Source organism: Anopheles stephensi, chromosome 3, assembly GCF_013141755.1.
Source record: "Anopheles stephensi strain Indian chromosome 3, UCI_ANSTEP_V1.0, whole genome shotgun sequence".
NCBI classification, from domain to species: Eukaryota; Metazoa; Arthropoda; class Insecta; order Diptera; family Culicidae; genus Anopheles; species Anopheles stephensi.
The window spans coordinates 53,387,258-53,414,379 of record NC_050203.1 but is presented as its reverse complement, the minus strand read 5'-3'; the positions used below and the strand labels follow the sequence as shown (position 1 = coordinate 53,414,379).

Sequence of the window (27,122 nt, the reverse complement as noted above, 5' to 3'; positions counted from 1 at the left end):
AAAAAGAGGAGAGCAAAACAGAACGCCAGTAAGGTCAACAAGGCCTCAAGATGCTTTCGATTGGACGGTTTCAAGGCTGTTGTTGTCTTCCGTTGAATTATTGGAGGGATTGCAAAACAAAAACTCAAAAAGAAACTCTATCCTTCGCACATTTGGTTAGAAAGGCGATAAAGTCTTTATTAAGAGCCTGAGAGCAAATACCATCCATACGAAGCAGGAAATCGGAGATGAAAATCCACCTCATATTCCTCGACGAATACGCACCGACGCTCTGTCCAAATTTGTTTGCCTTCTTCGCTCTCTTTGTTTAGTGTGGATCATTTTCATCGATTTGATTTAATTAGGATTAAATTTCCTCCAATTTTTCTTTCCCCTCCATCGACCACAACAGTAAAGTGGCCGCCCTTTTCCCACAGCAGACCTGCCGGCATGGTTCGATTCGTTTTCCGTTTCCTTTTTTAACCAACTGTTCCACGCCGATGCCGATGCTCGTTTTGATTAGCGGTTTGCGAAACAAATATTTGTCTTCCGAAAAGAAAGCTACTCTCACCCCAGGGAATTCGAGTGGAAAAATGAAATGAAACGAAACGAAATCGGCTCAACGCCTTGGAGCTGGCACTTGGACGGTGACGCTGGCTGCCAATCGTACCGACGGGTATCGTGGAGTGTAAATCGTGCAGCCTGAAACATCAACAACAGCACAAGCAACAAACGAACGAACGAACCGTCCCTATCGGAATTAAGTGTTTGTGCTTAATCTCGACGAGATTACACAGGAATTAACGCTCCTTAGCGATGGTTGCCGCGCCAATTGCCGCAATCCGATCGGGACCCGCAACACACCGTTCGGACAAAATGGTCGTTGCGTGGGGACGTACGCTTCAGCAGCGAACCACAACCGGGACAAATAAATTGACCACATTAAATCGATTAAGATAAGACCTTACCACCTCACACTCTTTCTCACTATGCTTGGATACTGCCTTGGGGCCAGTATTTACGCTTAGTCAATCTACCAGGAAGAAACCAGAGACAGAGAGAGAGAGAGAGAGAGAGAGAGAGCGAGCGACTGAAACAAACAACATGAAAAGTGTTAGTCCCTTTCGGCGCTATACCCTCAAAATGCTGCACCAACTGGCTAATGGGCGCTCTATTACAGCACGTAAATCTGTTACAACAAAAATCATCCTCCTCGACTTGTTCCAAAGAAAGTAGACGGTTAATAAAAAAAACCCGAAACACTCCACCGGCGTGTAGGTCGGCCGACGACAAAGAGATCAGACGAATTTGTTTGTCGCGGTGTGAAAGCATTTACCAGGCCAAAATGGCCCGCCTCGCGGAGGTAAATATTTTCTCCGTATAATGATCTCTGCTGAGCTTCGCTGCTCGAGTTTGGGTGGATTCAGTTTTTCGGCGAAAGTGAGCAAATTTGGCAAGCGGATTAAAGTGTTTGCCCAATGCAGTGCTCGATCATTGTTTACTGCAGTTGGTGGCTCGTGTTTTTGGGAAGTGGATGATGAGAGTTTTGCGTTAAAAATGGTATAATGAGGATTAGGAAACTTTAAAAAGTAAATACTTAAAGCGGCAACGATGCTAATCAATACTTGGGTCAACAAAATGGGCAGTGGATGTCTTGTGTTGATGATGGATGAAAAGCGAAGTATGCTGGACAGTACATGAGCTCCTAAAATTGAGCCCTGTGACTAGTCAAATTGAGTGAGCAGGAGTGCTGTTATGCTCTTTCAAGAGCTTTTCAGAGAATAGATAATTTTATTAATTGGTCATAACATCTGAGAGCCATCATGGTGTTATTAGATTCAGTTAATGATTTCTATCAATGTTGTTTAAAAATATCAAAGCGGATCGAATCGAACAATCGAGCATTTGCTTTCGCATCGAATCGATAACTGTTACACCGGTTTTATCGTTCGGTTTCGATCGTTGCAGATGTATATGATTGTAGTGTCTAAATGGTTGAAGAAGTAACTATTCACAGCTACATGAACTGTGTAGAATCCGTTTTAACTAAAAAAAATGGAACTTCTCAGTTTGATGTTTCATTTGCAGTCTCAGTCCTAGTCCTGCGCGAAGATAGTGGAGAAGATGTTGAAAGATGAATAAAATGTATGAGCTATAGCAATTAAACATTATCACCATATCACCATTGGTAGTTTCGGAAGGTTCAAGGAGATATATTATTGTTATCACTAGCCAGGTTCAGGTGCGTCTATCTCCCCAGTAAAAAATTGAGATAAAGGAATGACACGTCTCATAGCAATGGATGAAGCTTATTATTTTAAAAATGAGGATTAAAGTTATTTGAACCAGCTTAGCATTGTTCTTCTAAATCTGACTGTTGCTATTGACTGTAACTTGATATGACTATGGTCTTAGTAAATTATTTCTTACTGAATTGGACTCTCAATTTAAATTATTTCCAACGATTCATAGGAGAGTTGAATTTGCAAGCAAATATACAACAGTGGACCATGTCAAATCATTATAAATATATGACATTGATGCAGATAAGCTATATAACTGATAAAGGTAATGAGTTGTACTTTGTGTGTGTCCAACCATAACATAAGATTGGATCAAAATTCTATCCATAAAGCAATCTGTTACATTTTCGTGTTCAAAGCCTTTCAATGTGTGTTTGCGTTTCAATTTTGATGTATATAAAGATTTCAAAGTAATATAAAGATCCGGTGTGTTCATATCTTAATAATACATGATTCTTCTTCTTCCTTGGCACTACAACTTCGAGAGGTCTCGGCCTGCCATTTCTGGCTTTCTGTGACTTGATTTTTCCCGTAGCAAAGTAGTCAGCCTTGCGTACGGGTAGGCGGTCTCTGATGGGATTTGAACACTCGTCCTGCCTTGTGTAGACCAACGCCGTTATCACCTCGGCAACCGGCCACTCATTCAAGTAGTATCTTTTAATTCACAATACTTTAAAATATCAAAGTGAATTGAAGCGCCAATGAAATTATCATAAAACATAACGGAGATTTGTTAATCCTGATAATTCTGTTTGATTTATCTTAACTTTTCTAGGATTCGAAGCAAAGTAATCCAAACAGTTCCATCTGGTACTTCTACCAGTTATGAAACCTCTCAACCAAACCACCTGCAAGCCTTCCAATCGCTTCCCTTAGTCAAGCTGTAGTCAACCATTCGACCGGAAATAGCAACTGTTGCTATCGATGGAAGAACCCGAACGAAAAGAAGCGACAAAACGCACTGTTGATCATTAGATGGCGCCGAAACGTTGAAAGTCCTTTGAAATATGCTGCCAAAATGTGACGGCACAGGTCACGATGAGTGTGAGTAAGTGGGTCATCTGTACCAACACCGAGCTGGACGTATGTTGATGGGGTATCCCACCAACCGGGTAGGGCTATTTCCGCCGTCCGAATGCGGGAATTGACGATGCGCGGAAAAAACTTATCTCGACACACGACGAGAGAACTATGAGCGCTACACGGTACAAGGGAATTAATAGCCAACTTGGCGTAGCGGTCAATAAAATCACTTTTACGATCACTTTCCATCGAAGCCATTGGCCTGCGCGATTCCTATTCCCCTGGGTGTACGTTTGTCCGTGAGTGTGTCAACGATTTTTTCTTTCGACTTCCTTTGTTCCAGGCGATTGTTGCCCCCGAAACGTCCAAGGAATCCGAGGCTTTTGGACGACCGGAGACGACCATTTCCTGACAAATGACCTACTCCCTATCCGTTCCGTGCAGTGAGCCGGGAGTTTTGTATCGTTATGAGAGATACGATCGACCAGAGTCGTTACAACTGGATATCTTCGCATAAAGCTCTGGCCCCTTGTCAAGGGTGAGGTTGGGGTGGTAAAATTGCCAAAATACGAACTACCAGGACACGGCCTCACGTCAGCGAAACGGTGCCCCAGCCCTTGTGCCTTGTGTCCCGATCTTGGGGAAATAAATCGCCCGTTGATATCGAGATACTCCGGTTACCCCTATCGGGTTCGTTATTAATTTGGACAAGCGTTTCGGGTTTCGTGTGGCAGGCGGGTTGTTGTTGCTCCCACCTTCACATCTCCCTGCCTGACCGAACCACGATCCTCAGGAAACGTTGTGGAATTCGCTCGTGCACTGGCAGGAAACGAAAAACCATGGAAATACCACACCAAAAATACCACAAAACATATTTCATTCGGCAAACCTCCGGGCGCATAACCTTCCCCCCCACTCCTGCCCCCCCCCCCCCACTTCCACCGGTTTCGTCCATTACCATTCTGCCCGCTTTTCGGTAAGCCATTGCCGGTAGCATTAGATCATAATTTTCATCAATCATTGTCATTAGATTTGCTTTTATAGGAAAATAATACGGCAAAGAAGCAGCACCGCGAGCAACGGGAAGTCACCCGATTCGCATCGGTTTTCTTCCAGTTGGGAGAGAAAGGAGAGGGGGGGGGGGGGGAATAGGGAGGTGGTTCCAGACATTTTGCCATTTTCTTGTCGTCTTGGGAGCCAGGAATGGGATCTTTTCCCGAAACACAATACTCGTTACCACAGCCGGTCGGGGTGTGTGTTACATGTGTGAGTGTCAGCGTGTGTGTCTTACAAGTCGACCGCGTGTACGGATGTGTTCCTTAGAGGTGGAACAGCGAAGGATTTGCGCAACACTGAGTGTTTGGTTTGGTTGTCTTCTGCAAAAGTTGGGACAAAAATCGATAGCACACCACAATGCGATTGGCAGCAATGGAGAAGGTGAAGTAAACTTCCGCGAGGGATAATGGGTGCCCCAGGAGGAAGGAAGTGGCAGTTGCTTTATTTTTCTTCGCGGCGCAATAGAAGCTTTTGCCACAATGAGAAGCACATTTTACGGTCTACTTAGACAATTGCTTAGACGAAAAAGTGAAAACTCATCATCACCAAGTCGGAGCAACACGTTGAAAAGGCGGTGTCTGGGTATTGATTCAGTGGGATCGTTATTTCATTTTTCTATAAATTTGTTACAGATGTTAACGAACAGTTTTTTAAGGCTTTAATGCAGCGTAATTATTAAATTATGAATATATTTAACACAGGTGATGCAATAAATCGTAGAAAATTTTTCTTGATAGAAGTTGAATGCCCTCCCAAGTTACCGAAGTTAAGTCAAATGACTTGTTTTTAAAGAAACTTAGGCCATAATATGATTCTCCAACAATGTAGAACTCACTATTATGTTTCATTGCTTTTGGCCAGTTGTGTCAGCAGTAAATCATTAAATTATTTTGTTGATGAGGATAAGCAACAGATCGCCGGAACTTCTCAATGCTAGGAGTGGTTGCGGCGCCGGTCTTCACCGGACGGGACCCTTTATTGAATCCTGTTTGGACACCAACTTTCCGAACATAGGATTAACTAATCAGGTACCAGCTAACTGAAAATATTAAGTCAGGAATGGCTGAAATGGCAGGTTTAAACCTCTTGAGGTTACTCGAGTAAAAAAAAGCATGCATCTGATCGTTAAAGCTCCGTCTGATTTCTATTGGAAATGTGTCAGGTAATTCCCTGAAGACTGTTCGTTAGCGGATGAAAATATTTTCTAAAATACTTCTTGTATGTAAGATTTAACTTGAAAGTTAAACGGATATTCGATAAAAATTCCATTTTTGTTGCTGTTGAAATTTAGTCTGGCTGCAATTTACCTTAATTTGAAAGGAGTAAGTATTCAAGGAGAAAGCTATATGGCTTAATAACAATTTTAAAACGAACTTTCTTCGTTTACATGATTCTTTGCTAGTAGTTTAAAATTGTGTCTCTAGTTCATAATTTTCCATTAATTACACTGCAAATAATTATTGCCCTCCAATCACAAATTAGACAACAGTTATTAATTAGTAGTTTCCTTCCCATCCCAAAAATCAAAATCACTATTTTCATGAATGTTTTTCAACACTTGGAAATTATAAGTTGGAACCAACCAAAAATCCTACCCCTATCTTTACACGCCCACGGTAATGCAAGGCAGCCAGCTTACCCGGTGTACCGCCGCCTGCCAGCAACATGACAGCAACATGATTAAATTATCATACACGAAAATAAATCACTGCTCAAAACGTTCTCAAAACCCTTATGCCCTGTGCTGCTGCTGCTGCTGCTGCTAACCAAACCGATGATAAGCACCGACTGGCTCCAACATCGAGCTCGAGCTCAAACCTCGAACCCAACTGCCATATACAATATTTATTCGACAAATTGTTTTCCCATTATGTATTATTTTCCTCGCTATCAAACGGAAAGGGAAAAACCCCGATTTCCAATCGAACCCATTTACTTTCTCTTTTTTTTCCTTCCATTTCGCTTTGCGCTATGCTTCTTCACAGTCCTTCCAAATCCAAACAGGTCTGTTGGAAGTTGGTGCTGATGTTTTCGCTCGGGCAGATCCTCCGCTATTGGTCCTGTCTCGTAAAGCGGTAAGCTCACCGTCAATCACAGGTAAATGTGTTTATCGTCAGTTGCTTAATAATCGAGCTCGGTAGATGATTTATGAGAGGGCCCGTTATTGCCGATTCCCGATACCCCGAAGTCAGATTGCGGGAACCCTCTAGAACCCATCATACCATACCATACCATACCATCGTTCGATGAAATGTTTTATCATCATTATCCGAATCGTGTTGCTCGGTGCTTCTGTCTGGCTGCCACGATACAACCACGATCCCGTTCATGTTCAATTGTAGTCTCCATTTCGTTCGGGCTTTATTTCACCTGTGTTTCATCGGCAACGAGCCACCAGCGTACGCGACTTGTCATGTTCATCGTCCATTTTTCCCAAAATTGGTGGTCGGTGGCTTGGTGCGTCCGAAAAGCGATAAGCGATCGAAAACGGTTCGTGAACGTCCGCGGGGCAATACAAAAAAAACAGGTTCCCCTCTTTACGATCCGGCCTGAAGGTTTGGCCGCTCGTGTGCCAGCTTTGATTCAATTGGCCGTTTTTCTTCACCCTTTCGGGCTGGAGGGTTGGTCGGGACAATGTGATTTGTGCTCACTGATACATTTCTTCCATGTTCAATTAAATAGTTTATCAATGTTGAAAGCGCAGACACAAAGCAACGAGTTCGGGTTCCCCTGTCCGCTGCCCATGTGGTTTAGTTTTTTGGGGTGGGTCGCTTTTTTCTTACTGTTGTCGGTTTCAACGGTCTAAACCTACGTTCTGCGGTGACACGTGGATGTACTGTCTGTGCAGACGGTGAACGACATTGGGGAGCAACTTGTGATTGGTGAATGTACTAAATGTTCACTAAACCGGGTACAGGTTTCGGCAGCTCTATTAGGCATTGTGGAAAATAACTGGGCGCCCGCTTCGAAAATGGAGACGCCCGGTCGTTTGTGGGGTATTTGCTTGTTGTACGGTATTTTGATCAAAAATAGCTTGACAGGTGTATTTCGATGTACGATTGCACGGGAACTCGATGTGGTATGGAAAGAGACGGTTGAGCAGCGTCTAGTTTATTGGGTTTGAGATGAGGATAGAAGTAAGGTAAGGTGCATTTTCCAGTACTCAGTGGTCACCTACCAGAGAAATGATATCAGCCAATTTCTTCGCAATTGGCATTCTTATGGTTCCATTATTTTCAATTTTTTAAACTGGGTAACTGAAAGAAGAAACTTTGTCCATTCATGTAGGAAAGCATGACGTTGTTAGTCAGATAAGGGATTTTTTTTTCATTTGCATGAGCATTGCTTGGAATAATGGGAAGAATTGAATCTTGAAATAATCATTTAGAGATGGGTTTAACTGTCAAAAAAGTGGAACTGGTTCTGGATGTTAAAAATACAAAATTCGTTCCAAAAAGTAGGTGTTAAATAATCTTCCGGAACCATTCGGAACCATTCGGAACCGTCGGGACCATCCGTTGAAACTGTCGGAATAGTTGAAATACCGTCCGGCACAGTATTCCGTAAACGCGATGCAAACAAAACAACGCACGAGAAGAAAAACATATGTGTTATTCTGTATTGACATGCATCGCACAAGCTATTTTGTTCCACATCGTTCACAACGTGAACGTCAAGCGTCATCAAATTATCAACACAGAAAAACATGGAAAGCATTTCATTTCCTCAGTATCAGAATAAAGGTCAAACCAGTAAGCTCCGTATTGGAACCGATGGTTCCTTTCAAAAAACTCTTTAAAGAACTGAAGGCTACAACACCAAGAAATTTAGGCTTGTAGCAGACTACGTTGGCGATCGTATCAAAGTCTTTTGTATATTTTGTTAAAAATTGTGTTGGGAAACTTTAATTAACTACTGAGGAAAAGGTTCATTCTACAGGTTTATCTATCAGTAACATTCAAAATATGCTTAAATATGCTTCATTTCTGCAACAACCGTGTTTCATTATAATTAAAATATCAACTGATAGAACGTGCACGGATCTAGACTCTACTCCTCTTTCACCACCATGTTGAAACTTTTCAATAAAGCATGGCTTATTTGGCCTGGCGATTGAAAATTTGTTCAACAGCATCGTAACCCGTAACAATTTAAACTTTCCACTGAGCAGCTCTTCAAAAAACGGGGCAAGTAACACAAAACTCTACCACCTTCCCAATTTATTCGATATCACGTTACTAGAGGCACCCTGAAAATGGCTGCCCATAACGATTAATCAGATGTTGCTGCCCTCCCGGGTTTGCCCACTGTTCCACTGCATCTGCCCACTATTGTGCGTATCATGTATCGAAACCGGGGAAATCTGTCCATACACACGATCCGATGCTTCCCATCATCATCATCATCACCACCATCATGAGCCGAACCGTCGGTTACCGGGGCTCCTGCTGGGATGGTTTCATACATGGTTCAATGGCATCATTAATTAGCCATCGAAAATAACTCGTTACATGCGTTCGGGCTTCCATCCGGGGCATCCACCACTTCGCCCGTTTCGTCCTTATCATTGGAAGGAAAAAGTTGTCCACTTATCAGCACCGACGAAAATGAGAATTCCTTTCTTGTACGACGGTGCTTTCCTGATTCGCTTAAGCTCAGGTCATACACTCACAGGAAACCACCGCATTGCAGGTGGTGCTGCTACCTCTTATCGGAGCAGGCAGGTAGGTCACTATGCAGTGGCTCATCACGCTGACAAAGGTGAGTGCTGCTTGCGTTTGTGTGTGTATGTGTGTGTGTGCGATGCTGTAAAGCTCAGCAGGGAGATGGTGTCCATTACATTTCCGGCTTGCCAGCGGTGAAGTTTGTGAAGCCAGTATCGGGTGCGTGCTGCATTATTGGACAGCTATTGGCAGCTTTTGAATGATGAGCGTGTGTGTGTGAGTGCGGATTTGGTTTGGTGAGTGTGTCATTATATCCTTTAAAACGAACGCTGGTTTGAGTTTGAAGAGCCTGGAAGTATGCAATTTTCTGATCTGAAGGGAATGCCCATAGAGGACGGTAAGGACAGGAGTTTTTCTCGTGTTTGTAATGTCTCACTATAAATAAGCAGTTTACTCTTCACTTACCACTTTCAAGTGCTTCAGCTGTTTTTTTTTTTCAAATAAAAATTTGCATATCCTCAGGCCGCTGCTCTGAGAAAGCCTCTGCAAAAGTGCATCAAGCTTCAAAGAGAAGCGTTCTACAAACAAACCATTTCCCTTTAAAGGAAACATCCCCCAATGACAGTTCAGCTTCAACTCGATGTTTGCGTGCGATGTTCGCTGATCGATAAATATATCCACACCCACAGAACACATCCACGCACAAGCACGGTACAGAACAGGCAGGTGCGAAAGTGACGAAAGATAGCGTGTACATAATTACCCCTTAGGGTCATATCTGTCCGAGCATTGTCGGATGGGGATCGACTAGTCTTCCACAGCCTTTCCACCACATCCCACGCCCCATCCACCTTACATCTTACCGACAATTACAAAGGGTCTCGCCTCCCCAAACCCCTAACGCAACTACAGCGTTGGTAGATATCCAAAATACAGCACGCCTTGAACGCGTTTTGCTTGACTTGCCCGTGGCGGTAAGCTTGTTCCGGTCGGACTCGGAAAACAGATTTGTCCCTTCGTTAATCAGCAGTTCCCCTGCTTTCCACTGTGTAACACTGTGCTTCAGGCGGTGTTGAGACGGAAGCAATGTTGTTTCAGTTGTGTCGAGTGTAAACTCCTTCAAGCCAGTCGCTCACAGGGCAGAAATCGGGAAGGTGTGCAGCGTGGAAAGATTTAAAACAAAAACAATCACCATTGCTCGAATGGAAGCGTGCGTGGCAAACGGTACGAATGTGTTTGAGCGGAACAAATCGGAACCCGGAAGTTGTTAGCGATAGTTGGTGGTGAAACAGTGCTTCACACAAAAAGGTGCGATGGCGTTTCATTTTTCTGGCAACAGGAACAGGAAGCACAACATTAACACACCTGCCACTGTTCGGTAGTGACACTGGGTGGGTCGTGCGCAAAAAGTTAGGCACGCAAATCGGCAAACACTTGCCGTCATATGGTGGGATAGAACGATTGTTTTGACTTCCTTCCTGAGTAGGTGAAGGTCGGGAAATCGATGACACCGTCTGACGGTTGCCTTCCCTTCGGTGAGACGAAGGTTAACGCCGCCGGAGATACCTTTTTGTAAATTGGGAAGGTTCCCCGTTTTTTTTGCTGCGCAATATAAATTGAATCCAGACGCAAAGCGAGATGTAACTCCCCTGCCGGAGTCGGGCAACCGCAGACATACTGGAACCGCAAGAAATAATCCAGAAGCGATGAAATAATAACCATTGCCATGTGGCCTTACCGTGGCTGTTACGGGCCCATTCCAAACTGACCGCAGTGAATGTGCGAGGCGGTGAATCGTATGTGAGTTCCTTTCTTTTTTGTTCCCTTTATGGGGAATCCCTTTTCTCACCACAAACACGTCCTCGGCCTTCTTTGGGACTCGCACGGTTTCCCAATCCATCGTGCGTGGGCACGATAATACACTGAATAATCTATTACGGCTGTGTGTGTGAGTGTGATCGGGAAGGTCGGGTGTGCCAGCGTGTGAGTGAACATGGTTTATTTGAATATAAATCTTCTTAATGTACTTATCTAGTTACAGGCACGCCATCCCCGATACCGAACCCGGGGAATCCTAGGTCCTACCGAGGATGTTGTCTGTGTCGAAGATTTGTTTCCGGCAGCACAACTTAAAGGGAATGATCTCATTCTTCCCTTTTCAGCGTTGCAGGTTTTCCATCAAATTGAATACTAAACAGGTTAAAAAATACCGATGTCTAATAAGCTCGTACTTTAACTGTAAAAGCAATGCTTCGCTTCTAATGTTAATTGGAAATGATAATTTGTAACCATCCTATTTTCTAATCGATATTCTTTCCTATCTCGCCAGTCAAAAGGTTTGGAAAAGGTTCCCAGGGAAGCAGCAATGAACGGAGGAGCATCAATTGAATCCCTTTGTCCTTTTGTCGTCAGCAAATCGCTACAACACCCTATTGCCAGTTTGCCATCGATAGGCAAACGAGCCTGTGCAGTGCAAATAGAAGTGATGAAGCAAATTAACTAGACGAATTAAAATTCAATCTATCACTGCTGGCACTGGGTTTGGCTGATAAGCTGCTAGAGGGAGTCTTGTCTCTAGCTCCCAGCTCTCGGTTCCAGACTTATCCGTTTTCTGTGGAACAGGGTCTGTGGATTATACTAATGAAAATGTCGTCCTTGTTGCTTTGATGAGTGTTGAAAGTAACTTGAAGAACAAGGAGCTCGATTGGTTTTAATTTTACTGACAAGCTTCCAATGGGAAGCACTTCAAGATATAGCCTTTAGAGCGCTCCTACCCGATATCAAAGCTATTCATTGGGGCAGTGTTGAATCAAGATCTTAATGAAACTCCTTTCCAAGAAAAAATGAAGTTAATCTTCAAGGTGCTTCATTTTCTTGTCTGGCAGCAAGTTCATTAAAGACTAACCGATCCTTCCACGACGTCGAACTCATTGCACTTACCTGTCATCGTAGACGAATCCCGCGCTCAGTGTGTTAATGTACAGCACGAAGGCCAACGTGCAACAGCCTAAACTAACGTAATCCATGCTGCAACGAGACAGAAAAAAAGAAGGGAAAATGAGTATCGATCACCAAAAACCGCTTCGCATCTCATCCACTGAAAAGCGCGTATTATTGTCGATTCGATTGAACCGGCCACGGTAAATGCATCCATTTAATCCCACTCAGCTCGGTTCACGGACCAAATGCCCAAAATGATGTTTTCTATCCCACTGCTTCTAACCTCCCTGTTCTCTGACGTGCCGTGCGTTCAGAAGTGTACCAAATGCAAATATCGATTTTAGATTATACAACATCACCCTCACCACCCGCCAGCCCTTACTGGGTCCGGTGGTTTTTCACGGTGGAAAAGCTCAATTGAAAGGAGGTTTGCCGAAGTGTCCGTATTATTTCGCAACAGGTCACAGCACGCACAACACCCTTTTCACGCACAGCACCCGCATTTCCACGTGTCTGACCTTTCGCTTGTTTCACCCTAGTGCTGTGCCCGGGCAGGGAAAACCCGGAAACTCGGTGTCATTCGTTCGCTACCGTATGGTGGAAGGCGATATAACACGGAATCGTCGATTCGATTGGAAATCGATCAGCAAACGAAAGAATTGGCCCTCATTCGCCTTGTCCGAGCACCAGTTGTGTACCAGGGACCAAGGGATTGTCAGTGGTGCCAGCCTATGAAGGTTTTTTGTGTTACTTCCCTCCTTTCTCCCCTTCGAACCTTCCACCCCTCCCCCGGTGAGCTCAGTATACTTCTTCCGGCCCACTAGCACAGATTATCGTAATTAAATTCGTATCGAAATTCAATTTATGCACAATTTTGCAGCCGACGGTGTCCAGCCAGCCTCGGATCAAACCACGGTGAGTCGGATGGGTGAGAGGATAGGAATAAAAACCAGGCCAGCCCACCCACGACGAAATGTACAGCGTGATCCTGCGAGCTCTGGGTGTGTGTGTGTGTGTGCGAGCCGGCCGATGGAAGACCTCACACAAAACAGTAAAAACCGATAATTCTCAATACTGTCCCGGGCTTTGGTCATTAAATCTGAATAAATTGATGGCGTCTTTATGTGCGATTGGTTGGTTGGGTGGGGTGTTTGGGGGAAAAATCTCGGAGCAAAAAAACAACGACTCCATTTGAATCGTTTTCCAATATTGGGCCACGGAATGGGAAGCGTGGTGACGAGCAAACGAGCGACGAGCGAATTTATTTCAGTACGAAGAACCAATTTATGTCACTTCTCGGACGTGTGTGATCTGAGATCTTTCAGATTCCCGTGGATTGAAAATTGAAAATGGTACTCAAAGCATTGATTTTCTTCTTGCATGGCTAAAGCTGCCTTAAATGATGATCCAAAAGGGATTCAATGTGTCGTCCGATCCTCTTCGAACTAATTTTTTCGAATATTCATATTTTTAAAACAGTTTGGTTAAGATCAGTACAGCAGTTTGGTTTGGATGAAACACATTTTTTGCACAAAAATAAAAGGCTTATTGGAAGCCTGCGTAATAATAGTATCACAACGGTAGCCTCACAAAATGTCAAACAACGTGGTCGGCCTTATGTAAACCTCTATGAAGCCAAGGCCAGACGACATGCATTGACATGCACAATTGTAGTTATAGCAGTTGAATTCTTGCTAAAATTGCTGAAACTTGCTCGAATCACGCTTACATTCGAGCTCGGCGCTTGTGGAGGACCTCTTCGAGGCTCGGACCGTACTAACATTTTCTGTTGGGGAACCTATTTTTGGTTCAGTCAGTATCCAAACACGAACCTTCATCGAACAATACATTTCAACAGACGGAAACTTTTTCCCTGTAATCAAACAATCAGCAAACCAAAAAAAACACCATTTCAATATCTCAAGCCAGCTCCAAATCCCTAGCCCCCAGATCACGAATTCCCAGGCACAATTAATTCCCGTGAATCTGTAACAATGTTAGCAGTACTAAGTTTGATGTATGTGTGTGTGTGTGTCTGTGTGCATAAAATATTCACATTTGTTCACATTTCTGGTACGCGCGAGCCTCTGCACTAGTGCCGATAACTTTCCCCCAAAAGCTTCGCGAGCCGTATTTGCCTTTCATCAGCCCGCAAAACCCTAACGGCAAATCGAGCCCTGCTGTTTTTTGTTCCGGTAAGTCCACAGCCATTTTTTTTCGTCCTCCTGCACAGTCTTTCTTCCTAGCTGGGAAAAAGTGTGTTCATGAGTGAGCTTTAAAATTGGGATAAAAATTGCATAATCCCACCGAGCGGTTGGTGGCAGCTGCTCGGGAAAGGGAAAACTCGTCGAAAGTTATTGGAGTGACGCTCTCGAGGGTAGAGAAGAGCTGGGGACGAGTAGTTTCCATGTGATGAAAATTCACACCTTAACATTCCATCCCGGCGGATTCCGTACCATCCCGACGCAACGGGAACATATTCATGATATTCATTCACCAAAAACCCCGTCAAACAATAGGTGCCACTGCTCGACAAAAAAAACGAGAGGAAAATGGCCTGACGTCAGGAAAATCCCTTTCGAATTTCCACCGAATGCATTCGCTCGGGAGTGGCACCATCATCATCATCATCATCAGTGCCGTCATCGAAACGTTTGTCGAGGCTCCAGTTGCCTTTCAGTGTAGGGAAATTACACACATCGGAGCGTCACAGCCTGTGCGGAGTACAGATATTGGTTTGGTTTTTCATTGCATATGTGTCATCTCACCTGAGCGCACGCACACACACACACACTCGCTCCTACAGCTACACAAAAACCTTCCTCTCCATCATCCCTTCCCTCCTTGTTGCAGCTTTCCGTGGTTGCACATAAATGCATTTCACTCATCTGAATGTACGTGTGCCAGATCGCGGATAGCTCTTGCGCCCCAGTCCCATTTTTAAGGGTACGTGTGCAAGATTGCAAATTGTGCGTTTCAGTGCAATCCCAACCCTGCCACCCGTTACTCCATCACCCCGAGACAAGAATGAGCCAGCTAGAGGAAGAACTGTGAAGCCGTGTGGAGCGTTTTCCGTGGCTCGATTCAAAACTCAAAGTTAGCGTTAACGTGATTTATGCCAAAATTAAACATTTCCACGTACAAATTATAATCAAAAATTCAAATTCAAACTCCTCCGCGCCACATCTCCACCAACCACCTCCCTAGAAGGCAGTTGAAGGTGGACTGAAACTGCTTCATCAACCGGGTCCCGGTGAGCGATGCACCCGTGGCGCATCTCGCGACTGGGCCATCAGGCTCACCTTTACCATCCGTGGCGTACGGTGAATGCGTTTTCTAAGCGCTCCGCACAGGTGCCTTTCTAGTGGGAGTATGGGATTTAATAAACCTTAAAATTTGATCCCAAATAGTGCGGGGCCGGTGTGTGTGTGTGTGAGAATGGGCCAAACGTTTTCGGAAGCTGAAGCTGATGGTATCGTTTAACATGTAGCAGCGTGTGAAGGTAGTAGCTTTGGCAAGTTGAGAATGCATTCCGTGCCCGAGATTTGATAAGACATTTGCACACGAATAACTGCACATCAAAAACGTGACGGGCATTGCGATTTGTGGATTTACTTCTGTTAGAGATTTGATTTTGGTGGTAGATAGAATATTTTAGTTAGATTAAAAGCTGTTTAATAAGCACCTATCTGGTTTAAGGTCTTTTGAATTGAAATTTTATGGTTGAAAACCTTATGGTTTGTGGCAAATTATTTTCTACTTTTAATTTGACATGCGAGCTTCAAAGCTAAATCCCAAGAATTATATTCAGTTTAATAAAAATTTATCAACCCTTACATTTCACGTCCAATCTACTCTATCAATAACTTAATCCGTCCTTTGTATGGATGCAAAAAGATCTTATATGAACACTTTATTAATCACATCGAATATTTAAAAAATCAACTCACTTTTGGTCTCAAACAACACCAATGGCTTGGTTAACCTCGATTTTATAAATTAAAATTTTTAAAACGTTTTCATGATTTGTCCATCATTTGCTATTTTTAAGAACAATGTTTTCAAAGCAGCAAGTGGTTAAGTCTAGCTCGACGGGTTATTAAGATTGGGATTCAAAATACGAATGGTAGTACTCACAAAGTACACAAGGTCTCGTGCCTAACGTACCAGAGTTTTAAGACGGATGTCTGGTCCACAGTATCAATCTTTTCATTACTGTTTGGCTATTTCCGAGGATAATTTGCCTACTTTTTTTTAAAATCTAACGCCAAGTATAACTACCTTACAATCGACTAGGTCATACTAGACTAACTAATGCCACGTAGTAGGATAGTCAGCCTACACTACGGGGTGTCGGTCCGGATGGAATATGAATCCCAGTTCTGTTATATCAAGACAGGTCACATCTACTACTTTAATCACTTTTGATATTCATTCTTTATTATTACGATCCGGATATCTCAGTTGAAACAGTCGAAATGTGATTTTCTATCTGTTTTCCCCATACAATACACCGGCATCTCATTATTCTGCACACTTGTGGTTCACTAGCTTTAATTTCTATCTAAACATTGCTTAAAGCATATTTCTTCTACTATATTATACCATTTTTAGTTCAAATTTTCCCTCATACACTCGATCTCCACATTCCTGCAATGGCAGTGACTCTTGTTCAATTTCTTTTGTCTACATTATGCGGTAGCGCTGTAATCCATTTCGCAAAAATTCCATTCATTTGCTGCGTTTCCAAAAATCTCACTTAACAATTCTCAAAAGTTACAAGAGCTGTGTTTTGATGGAATTTGATCAAACAATGATGCATTGATGTTGTTTTGCATTAAATATAATCTTTTGATTGCAAATTCTACCAACTGATGACTATTTCTTTGAAATTTGTATAAACCTAGACCAATGTTTCGCTTTCAATTTGGGCAAATATAGTTAAGCCTGAATGAAACTCAAATTGTTTCTGAGTTTTGTTTGTTGATGGTCGCTTCTTAAAAGAAGGCTTAGCCACGAGTAATCAAAATTTTCTCTACTCAAACAGTTTAGCTCTTTTTGTTTGTTTCTACCTTTCCAACAAAACTATCCAATTCGTTTGCCAGAGTCCCAAGAATTGCTAACCGGTAGCTTAACCACACACAAGAGGAAAATCCTACCGAGAAGGCAAGGAACCCGATTCTTCTAAACCCTTTTTCCTCCCGCCACTGAGCACGAGGTTGACCGCGCATTCTGACAAATAATGGAAACAATTTAAACTTTTTCACTAACTTTAATCAAAACGGGACGGAGGTCGGCACCGTTGTGTCCCACCCGTTCCCTCAAAACGGGACAAACGGTACTAAAGACGGGGCGAACTTTAATTTTCACTCCCATTTGCTCCTGATTTGCTGTCCTTCTTTTTTGCCATTGCTTCACAGGCACACAAACACACACCGAGAGAGAGAGAGAGCGAGCGCACCATTTTCATCGGTACAGCAGCATTTCAGCCACGAAATTGTCAACCCGACGATGGGTTTGGCTGCGTGAGGCTTTATTTTTCACAATTTTCCATACCCCTTTACGGAATGGACGAAAGTAGTGCGCGTTGCGTCCGAGTCCATTTTCTTCGCGCCCCGGAATGCCGGGTTGCATTAATGGCCGCTCGAAACTTGAACCAAATGCTCATTAAAATTAAGATGGCTTCCTACTGCTACTTCCACTGCAACCGCCACGAGCTGGTTGGGTCTGGAAACGATGGCTGGCCGACGCTCTCTAATGGTCCACTGAGTGGACTGTGCGGTGGTTTTTCCCGAAGAATGTCTCGTGCCCCGCTACCCTGTCCCGGACGCTAAAGATGCAACCGCACAAATACTGCTCGAGGCTGATTCAGATAATGAAATTTTCGAGCGAAAAGACAGTTTTCTTCCTGCACACGGCACAAACGCCCCGGACCGATCATTTCCCGCTTCGTTGAACTTCGTTACCAGGATGGGAGAGGTGTCGCGGGATGGAGGAGAGAGAGGAAAGGGGGACTTTTCCTTCTGGTAAGGTGTCCTAGTGGGACGGGGAGATCAACATTGAAAAATAAATAAAATGGAAAACTTTTCACAACTTTCTCATTTCCTTTTCTCAGTGTTGCTGCTAGTCGATCCCTTTCGTTCGTTTCTTCTTCTTTGTTAGTCTTCGTCTCTAAAATTGTATTCCCGAGTGGAGGAGGGTGGGAAGAGAGAGTTAAAGTTTAAGGGAACTGAGTGAGCGAGATGGAGACAGTGAAGTGTGTTTGCAGGCAGAAAGCATTCCACGGCAGCATCTGCAGGATGTCACGGAATGAACTTTGCATTGGCAGCAGGCGCATATCGGCATACTCGACCAAACAAGCCCGAACCTACTGAAACTGAAATCGAGTAGGTCGAACCGGACGGACGGACTTTTGTACGGGCAAAAAGAAGCATAAGATGAAGCTTGAAACAGATTTTCCGCCCGGTGCCACCAACGAAAAGTTTGGTTTCGGCAAACCAGAAGCTCGCTCGGTCAGCCAAAAGCACCCGCCAAGGCGAGTGAACAGCCCCCAAAGGCCCGCATGCCGGCACAATATGAGCCGGTGTCGGGGTTCAAAATGGCCGACTCGCGTGCCATTGTCTGGTGCACTGGTGATCGGCCGAGTTTGGTGGCCTCCCTGTGTGTCTATGTATGACTTTTCCAACCCATTTTCACTGGCTACTTTGAACGAGGCCGGGTTTTTTTTTTTCTAGGGGCGACAGTTGCTGCCGATTCGTAACATATGCAAATGTTCGATTGTCATCTTCGGAAGGGAAGAAAATGTGGGTGAGAAAGTTTTTCCAACCCCATACTTGGCCCCACCTCTCAACCAAACCAAGTCGACTTTCACATTCTTTCTGAAACCTCTCTCTCTCTCTCTTCTTCGCTTCATCCATCAATTCTCTTCGACCCAGTCTGAAAGAACGACCACACTCGAGGAAGTTTCTCTGGCAGTGTTTACCAAACCGGGGAGTTACGTACATCATGCCAGGGGATTTTTTTGGGGGAGCAGAGAATGATTTTTATGTGACATCTTGTGGCATCTTGTTTCTTGTTGGAGGCGTTGTTTTGAAACCACACGTTGTCGTGGTAAGCTTGGGGTGTGTTTTTGTTCACTGTTCTTTTGCTCTTCCTTTAAACAATTACCAAGAGAGTATTCGGCTTTGGGTTTGTAGTTTTATTGAGTCTGGAGGCAGTTTTATGTGATTTAATGTGCTTTTCTTTTCTGTGATCTATAAATTATTGTTGGTCTCTAGTGTTAAAATCTTCTTTAAAAGATGCCTTCGTTCGAAAGATCCTAAAGCTATTAAATTTCTTTTAAAATCTCTCTACAGGTCTCAAAAACCTCTCTTTAAACGTAGTTTTGTGGTTCAAAAAAAATACGAAAGAGTTGATCGATCGTTCAATGGTTTGCTAGAATTATTCATGAAGTTTTTCGTTTCGAAAATTTGGCAACTGCAAAGCATGATAAAAAATAGGCACACGGTCAGACAGTCACAATGCCTGTCGGGTTGCAACATCAAACCAGTATGCAAAACATGTCTGGATGGATCCACTAAAAGTCGAGGCCGTGACGTGAGTGCAGGGTGTTGCAGTTTCTGTGTTGTTTTGCTAACTTTAAATGGTTTTTAGGAGGTTTGTAGTTTGACTTTCATGGGTTATTTCCAGTTTATTTGAAATGTTTTCAAGGTTAGAACCAAAACAAAATTAAAAATTGCTTTGAGCTTCACAGTGGAGCTGTTGATTCAGTCAGGTGAGTTATTCAAGTCGATAGTGGAACACTGCAAGCTCGTTGCAGAGTTTTGCAATCATATGATGGAATCCAGCATGGAATTTGAAGTATAATTGTACATGACTGTGGAATTTTGAAAAAAAATAGTGTAATAAGGAAAGTGACAATTATTCACTATTTATTTGAAACGTTTGCCTAAGAGCTTCAATAGTCCCATTATACAGATTGAGGTCCAGTAATTTCAAGTAGGCTTTTCCAGTATTTTAGAGTATGAACGTTAATCAGAAGCTAAGTAAAGGTGGGACATAACAGACTAATACCCGTTTGAGGTGATTTTTCTACTCTGTTAATTTATTTTATATGTTTATTTACGTAGAGTGAAACAGAACTCTATTCCCGCCAATTTTCCAACAAGCAAATTCAAACAAATAGAATAAAATTAAAACATTCATTATCGAAGTGGGAAGCGGGCATCCCACGAAGCATCGATTGCAACCGCGGATCCAAACCAACTTCACCCAACCATATGCTATTTGGTGCGTACCACCATCTAACAGCTAACCCGTCTGTACTTCTGTTTGGTTTGTGATAGAATAGTACCAGCTGAATGTGTGTAGAATCAAACAACTAACCCGACAGTCGCATGCTTCCATTGCCACAGCTACGCGATTGCAATGCGTAAATGGGAAATCATCCACAACCGGTGCAATGGCGGGATGTCGGCTTTCGATTTGTGCCTGCGTGTTACCACAGCACCCAACCCATCCTCCTGGTTGCAATCCGGGTGTGTTTTCGGTGGCACGAACTAACCTCAAATTTCCTGCGGCACACACGCGGTACCATACCAAAAGGGCCTACGGGTGGCATTTTTTTTTTTGTTTCGTTTGTTTTTGGTTATTTCCGGTGTCAAGCGAAAGGCTTGTTTGGTGGTGCCCTTTACTGAGAGCTGTAAAAAAGGAGGCTTTCACGGGCCCACGAGCATATCGGTGGGTGTTGAACTGGACAGATGGGGAGGTGGGGTGGTAGAATACGGTTTGCTATCGAGGCACGGCACGCTCATTCAAGGGCTGGGTCACGTTGTCAACCGCAAAACTGCCAGCGGAAATAATGACCATTTAGCTTCTAGTTTTTACTGGAAAGGTTAAACCTGGTCGTGGAAGCGAGGGCGAGCAGGCTGAGGACATGTGAAGGGAAGCGAAAATGGAGAATTTTGATGAAATGTAGGGCGTGCATTGAAACAAGAAAGGCATTTTGAATCATATATGAAACCTTACAACGTTCAAAACTCGTTTTAACTACTAGTAAACAATTTTACTAATAAATTTCGCTATTAAGTAAAAGATCAACTCAAATTAATAAATGTTTCAAACAACATTCTTCAATGTCTTGATGTTGCAAAGGTAGAGGCAAATGTCATGACCGGCATTTTGCACCCGTTTTTTTGACATTTAGATCAGAATTTGTTTATTGACAGCAGCAGCAGAAGCATCGCGCGATTAGATGACGCTTGAGGTCTACACTCGTAAAACGATGTTTTAGGTAAATAAAGAGTGTAAAGGACTGCAATGAACATCAAAACCTCACACACTATGAGCGAAAGATATTCTAGGATCCGGTACTAACTGCAGCAACAGCTTCAAGAGTTCGTTCCCACGGTATCCGGTCAGTTTATGTGGGATGCATCAATCTCTTTATTATACAGACTTTAGCCTTTTCAACGACAAAAAAAAAGGCAACTAGAGTTAATTCGTTATTTAAAGGTCTTGATTCAATTCCACCCTAAAAGTGAGTGAAAGGGTGCAATTTAAATAAAGCATGCTACCTGTTCTGAATTCCATTATTCGCCACGAGCAATACTCATTAGTTCATTACTAGCATCACCTAATGACCAACGACGACGAGCCAAACTGTGCCGTGCTCTTCACCCGTTTTTCCTCACCTCTTTCCCTCGCAGGTCGATCGTTGGCATGTAAATTTGATTTGAAGCAATTTATACGAGCTGTTATGATATAATTTTCACCCGAGCTTTAATTAATTTCTCACTCCTTTGCAACGCTCGTTCTCTCCCTCCTTCTCTCCCTATCTAACGGGGCCTCAATTTTCTGGCCGCTTTGCAGCATCCCTTCACCGTTTTAAGCCACACAAACCAACGTCGAAAGATAGAAAGAGCAAAGCAAAAAAAACACACAAAACTCCAGCAACAATAAACTACCAGCAGCGAACGGCCAGTGGTTGCCAGCGCCGTACTTCATTATGGGGCCAGTGCCTCCCGACCGGCGAGGTTAAAAACACCGCACACTACCGAACCTGCATATAAGCAGGTTGCGTCGTCGTAAAACTTTGCATCCTAGCATTTCCTGCTCGCAAAAAGGCAATGACATTGACGAGCCGTGCCCTTTTCCTCCCTTGCCATCGTAAAGCTCCCTCTCCCAGACTCACACACACACACATAGGGCAAACAAAACCCTTTGGGGGTTTTCCCTTCATTCGTGCCAGCTTGCCACACGGTAATGCGTTTTTGTGTGTGGAAATCCTAACCTCAACGGAGCGCGTTTTATCCCTTCAGCCGTCGTTAGTTACGTTTTTACGACGGTGAACTTTCGGCTTTCGGGCGAGCCAGCATTCCGTACTCCGTGGTACTACGGGACACTACAACATGACGATGCTGCACCGCTTTTCCCCCATTGTTCCCGGATGGCTAATGGAACTGGGGCTACCGGGCACCACCCAGTATGCATCACTCGGCAGACCGCTCATCATCATCGTCTTTACCGTTTTAATAATTTTGCTTCACGCGTACTACGTTCCCGGGAGGGAAGCTTTACGTGCTGCTCATAATCACTTTCGTTCATTTTTCTTTTCTTATTTCCCTTCTCGCAAAAGACATGGTGTCGTGGGTTTCATTTTGTACGAATAGCCTCTGAATTAATAGCATACAGACAGGGATGAAGCGTGTGCACCCCAAAAAAAAACTCAAAACCAACTACTTAAGATACCTCGTTCACTAACGTTTTTTTCCCCCATTGTAATCCATCCCCATTAACTCCTTTCTCGTGTGCAGCGCGTGGAGAAAGTCCCGAGCAAAAAAACAAAAACGACTGTAAAATCATTTCATCATCTGCTCCGTTGGACATTCGCTCGAAGAAGCGCCGCAATGTATGCAATGCATCCGGCTAGCCTCACGCAAACGCCGACGCTGAAGGTGGTTAGTTTTACAACAATTTTTACATGCCAGCTCTATGCAGATTTAATCAAATGTAATTTATTATCTTAATGGCGTTTTAATGCTTGCCTATGAATATAAATTAATGCCGCCGCTGGTCAACTCGCATTTGGACGCTTGCGAGCAGCCACCCCTTTTTGAGGCTGGTATAGGTGTGCATCTTCTTGGGCAAGTTTTCCATACACGAGTTCGAGGTGGCCCTGACCATGGCACTTCACTCTCGGTGCGCACGGTAAGCTCCGATCGATCGTGCAGAATTGTTACGGAAATTGTGCTGCTTGCCAGTGTTCGGTTCGCTTGCATCCGTTTACGGTGCGGCAAAGCTTGTCTTTTACCGAACCTCGAGCTACTTTAGTACAAAAGAAGACAAGGAAAAGTACCTGTAAGCTTATACGCGTATGTGTGTGTGTGTGTGAAGCTTTTTCTATTTTGAAAAGTGAAACAAATCTGGTTAAATTTCCGGACGAGTTTCGTGGGGAAGGACAAAGGGCGGGTGCTAACGGGAAGGAAATTAGTTTTATAATTATTGCACAGTATCGATCCAGGCGCTGGCGGAGTCGTCTTAAAAGCAGCTGTGCAGCCTTACAAAAGCTTAGGCAACCAACACGCGGGCAAAAAGTGTTCGCTTCCTTTAATGTTTCCAACACAAGAACCGGGCGAGCCGCTGAGTGTGTGAGTTTGTGTGAATAAAAATTGCATTGCAGCAAAGCAGGTGCAACCTCCAGAACGTCTCCCAATCAGTCTGATGCATTAACAGCTGATTATTTTTTGGATAGTTGGATAGTCAAACCTCTTTTCTGAAAACGGCCTGTTAAGGAACCTGACCTGACTTGTAAAAACCGAATCCAACCAATTATTTATGTATTATTGAGATGTATATTAATATATTGTATGATCAGGTAATCATACAATAAACTGTATAATTTCGAGGTAATTTTTATGTATAATGAATGTGTCTGTTCTGTAACATACTGCTAACCACGGTTGATATATTATTTGGTACCACTATACAGTAGTGGATATTCAAAATTAGACACTTGATGTTTTAGCACTCTTCAACTTTGCGACGCCTTCGTTTTGATTCATGCGCTGCCTTTCTATTAGCAATTCTGCTCTCTTTTTGAATAATTTAATGATATTGTGGATTTTGGATTTGCTTGCGTTGGTAACTTCACTAATTTATGTAATACTTTTGCACTGTTTTATATTATAAATTATCGAATTTTTGCGAAAATCGGACTTTTATCATTTTCTCCCCATTATTCAAGTATAAAAGCGCAATTTTTATTATTTTTTGCATAAACATGTACTGCGAAAGTGGACGAAACTTTATGCACAGTTTTTTTGTTGTAATATAATTTCAGGCGACTAGCAAAGGCGTCGCTTGGGGCGATCCGGTGGCCGAGGTGACAGCGGCGCCGGTCTTCACACGGCGGGGCCAAATTCCATCTGGACCGTCTCCCCGTACGCAGGGCTGACTACTTGGCTACGGATAAATTCAAGTCACAGAAAGCCAGAAAAAAATTAAGGCGACGCAATGAGGGAAGAGCGTCAAAAAGTCAAGTGTACGATTTTGAATACCCACCACTATACATTTTTTTGGTTATTAGAATAACATTTCCATCACCTTCAAATCTGTAAACTATTCTATAGATTCCACTGAAGTAGCAAAAAGTGAACTTTGATATGTTTTATTGTATTGTGAATTTAGAATTTCGAATCTGTTTGACTTAGTGTTACAAACAGCAGTTTTAAATCCATCTTCTTTAGCCGTACAACTTCAAGAGGTTTACCCCTGTCAATTTTGTGCACAAGTTTTATAATAATTAGTTGAATAATTATAGTAATGTGCACAAGTTTTATATACAATAATCGTCTTTATTTTGCAATTTATTCTTGTTATCCGTTAGAAATACTCTAGCGTTAAACTTGAATTCTCCTTAATTGGTGTTAAACCTACGTTATGAACAGGGAATCAGTAATTTGGGGCAAGACAATCATTAAAATAGCAACAAATACACAAAACGTTTGATGGGGACCTGGTAGTAGATGCCAGCAACGGCAAAGGTCTTCGTACGGCAGGACCGTGGTTCAAATACCATCCCAGACCGTTAGATAATCTTAACTTCAAATCAAGAAAAACACATTTTAAAGCTCAAACTAACAACAACTAGAAGTTTTATAGTTTTAAATGTGTATAAATCTCGTATGACATTCTCATCAACCATCTCAACACCACCTAGCCAAACACCATTTATTGCGGTTAAGCTGGCCCACAAATTCACGATAAGCCCCGACCACGACCTCAAAACCATTGAAATTTAAAGCAGATAAACCATTAACCGCTTCCCTTGCACTTCTGTAAAGTGATGCTGTTTCTAATTGGAATTGATGCGCGTAACTGAAATTGCCGTAACCGATACCACGATAATGAACTTGAATCGAGCAGCTGATTAAATGCGCTGGCTGGCTATTTGGAGGGCTTCTATTCACAATCAACTTCCACCCAACACGATCTGACTTGTCTAGCGAAGATGGGCCTGTTTATAGTGAATAATTGAACCTGAAGGAAGTCGGTTCAGATGACATGTAACATCGTTTCACGGGAACTTGCTGGAGCAAAACGATTATTCTATTAGTCGCCTTTGCTTCCTGCTTAAGTCCCGGTTCCAGTCATCTCTGAAACATTAGCAAATTAATTATCCTCCCATGCCAACGCAAAATGCACATGAAATCGTATAAAATGTGCGTTTAAAATTGATTTTACTCTCTGTTGCTCGAGGTCCCTGGCTCTCGCGATTGCTTGCTGGCTTTAAGAAGCAAAAGTTTCGATTTGTAGCGTGCCATTATTTTCACATACCATTGCGAGCTTAACCTACCTTGACTTGTTGCGTTGTACCATCGCTTTGCTAAAACGTCGCTAAACTTGCCGTGCCGCGCTGGATGACGGTTGCTGGAAAAATCATATTACGGTTCACGGTCGGTTCACATGCCCTTCGCTCCGACACTCGCACACACACACACACACACACACGCACTACGCACACTTTTACAGGCACACCCACGACAGATAACACCAGGGGCACCCACGGACCGATACGCACCCCGAATTAGGGGTGGAAACCCGGGATCGGCTGCGCGGCACAGAACAGCAAAAATGGCAGCAGTAACAGGCAAGAGAGACAAGAATATATTTTAACTTTTAACAACTCCACTTGACTTTTTGACTTCTTTTAACTTTTTCGCTTTTTTTCTTTTCTTTTTTCGGAAGGCTCACTTTGCCTTCTTTTTCCCTTTTTTTTTGCTTCTTTGCAAACCAACTTTCACTTCGAGCAGGATTCGTATTCGTATTTCTTTTTCTTCACACTAAAGTAGCACTTTTCGGACGCGTTGCGGGCGCCTGTTTGAGTATTGGAACTCGTTTCGCTTTTGCTTGACGCACACTGTACACTTTCTTCAACCGGCTCAACCTAATCAAATTGAGAAGAGAGTGAGAAAATGGACAAGAAGAATATAATAAAAATGGCATATTTAATGCTGCAGGCTTGGAAACGAGATAAGGCGAATGAAGAGAACGTCTGCTGTACGGTTGGTAAGCAATCACACAATCAAGTTCTTGGTTCTTTGGAGTTTGTGTTTGTGCTTAAACAAATGCATCCGGTCCAACACATCGCTCACTGTCCACAGCACAAAGACACTTGCACACAATCACTTTTCGCACAGGTAAACTTTCCATCCCAACATTCGGTTATACTTTTGCATTTTTCCGTGATGAAATTGTTCAGTTTAGTGGTCGAGGTCGGGAAAGACTCTTTTTTCCGCCGACCAACTATTTATGTAAATTCAAGTTGGCAACAAGATTCAGCCGGTTCGTTCGGTGCAGTTTTGACGGGTGGCTCACGTTGCTCAGTCTCACAAGATCCACCCGGCTCAACCTTACTCAACGCGGTGCTCTAAGTTGTCATATTCTGGTCTCACTCACGCGGTACGCGTACGAAGACAACTTTGCGGACTTTCGGGCCACCGCTAACAGTAAGTTTTGGACTTCCCGCTGTTGGAGGAATGTCACCGACGAGCTGGGGACGACGCGCGAAACACAAGACACCAGTAAAGTTTGGGCTCGGTCTTGCGTTACCACTCGCCGGGAGACAAAGCTGGTGGATTAGTTGCCCAGAACCCAG

The 27,122-nt window shown here is 43.4% G+C and overlaps 1 protein-coding gene across 3 annotated transcripts in view; it reads right to left on the bottom strand.

Moving 5' to 3' along the window:
• The window catches only part of LOC118513242 (protein O-mannosyl-transferase TMTC2), a 179,224-nt gene that overhangs the window by 144,623 nt on the left and 7,479 nt on the right, over positions 1 to 27,122 (bottom strand). For all 3 annotated transcript variants that reach the window (XM_036058798.1, XM_036058799.1, XM_036058800.1), the window contains exons 2-3: positions 25,821 to 26,411; positions 11,966 to 12,052 (exon numbers count right to left, since the gene is read on the bottom strand). In XM_036058798.1, the coding sequence (XP_035914691.1) occupies positions 11,966 to 12,052; positions 25,821 to 25,843 (110 nt within the window). In that variant the 5' untranslated portion in view covers positions 25,844 to 26,411. The remainder of the gene's footprint in view (positions 1 to 11,965; positions 12,053 to 25,820; positions 26,412 to 27,122) is intronic.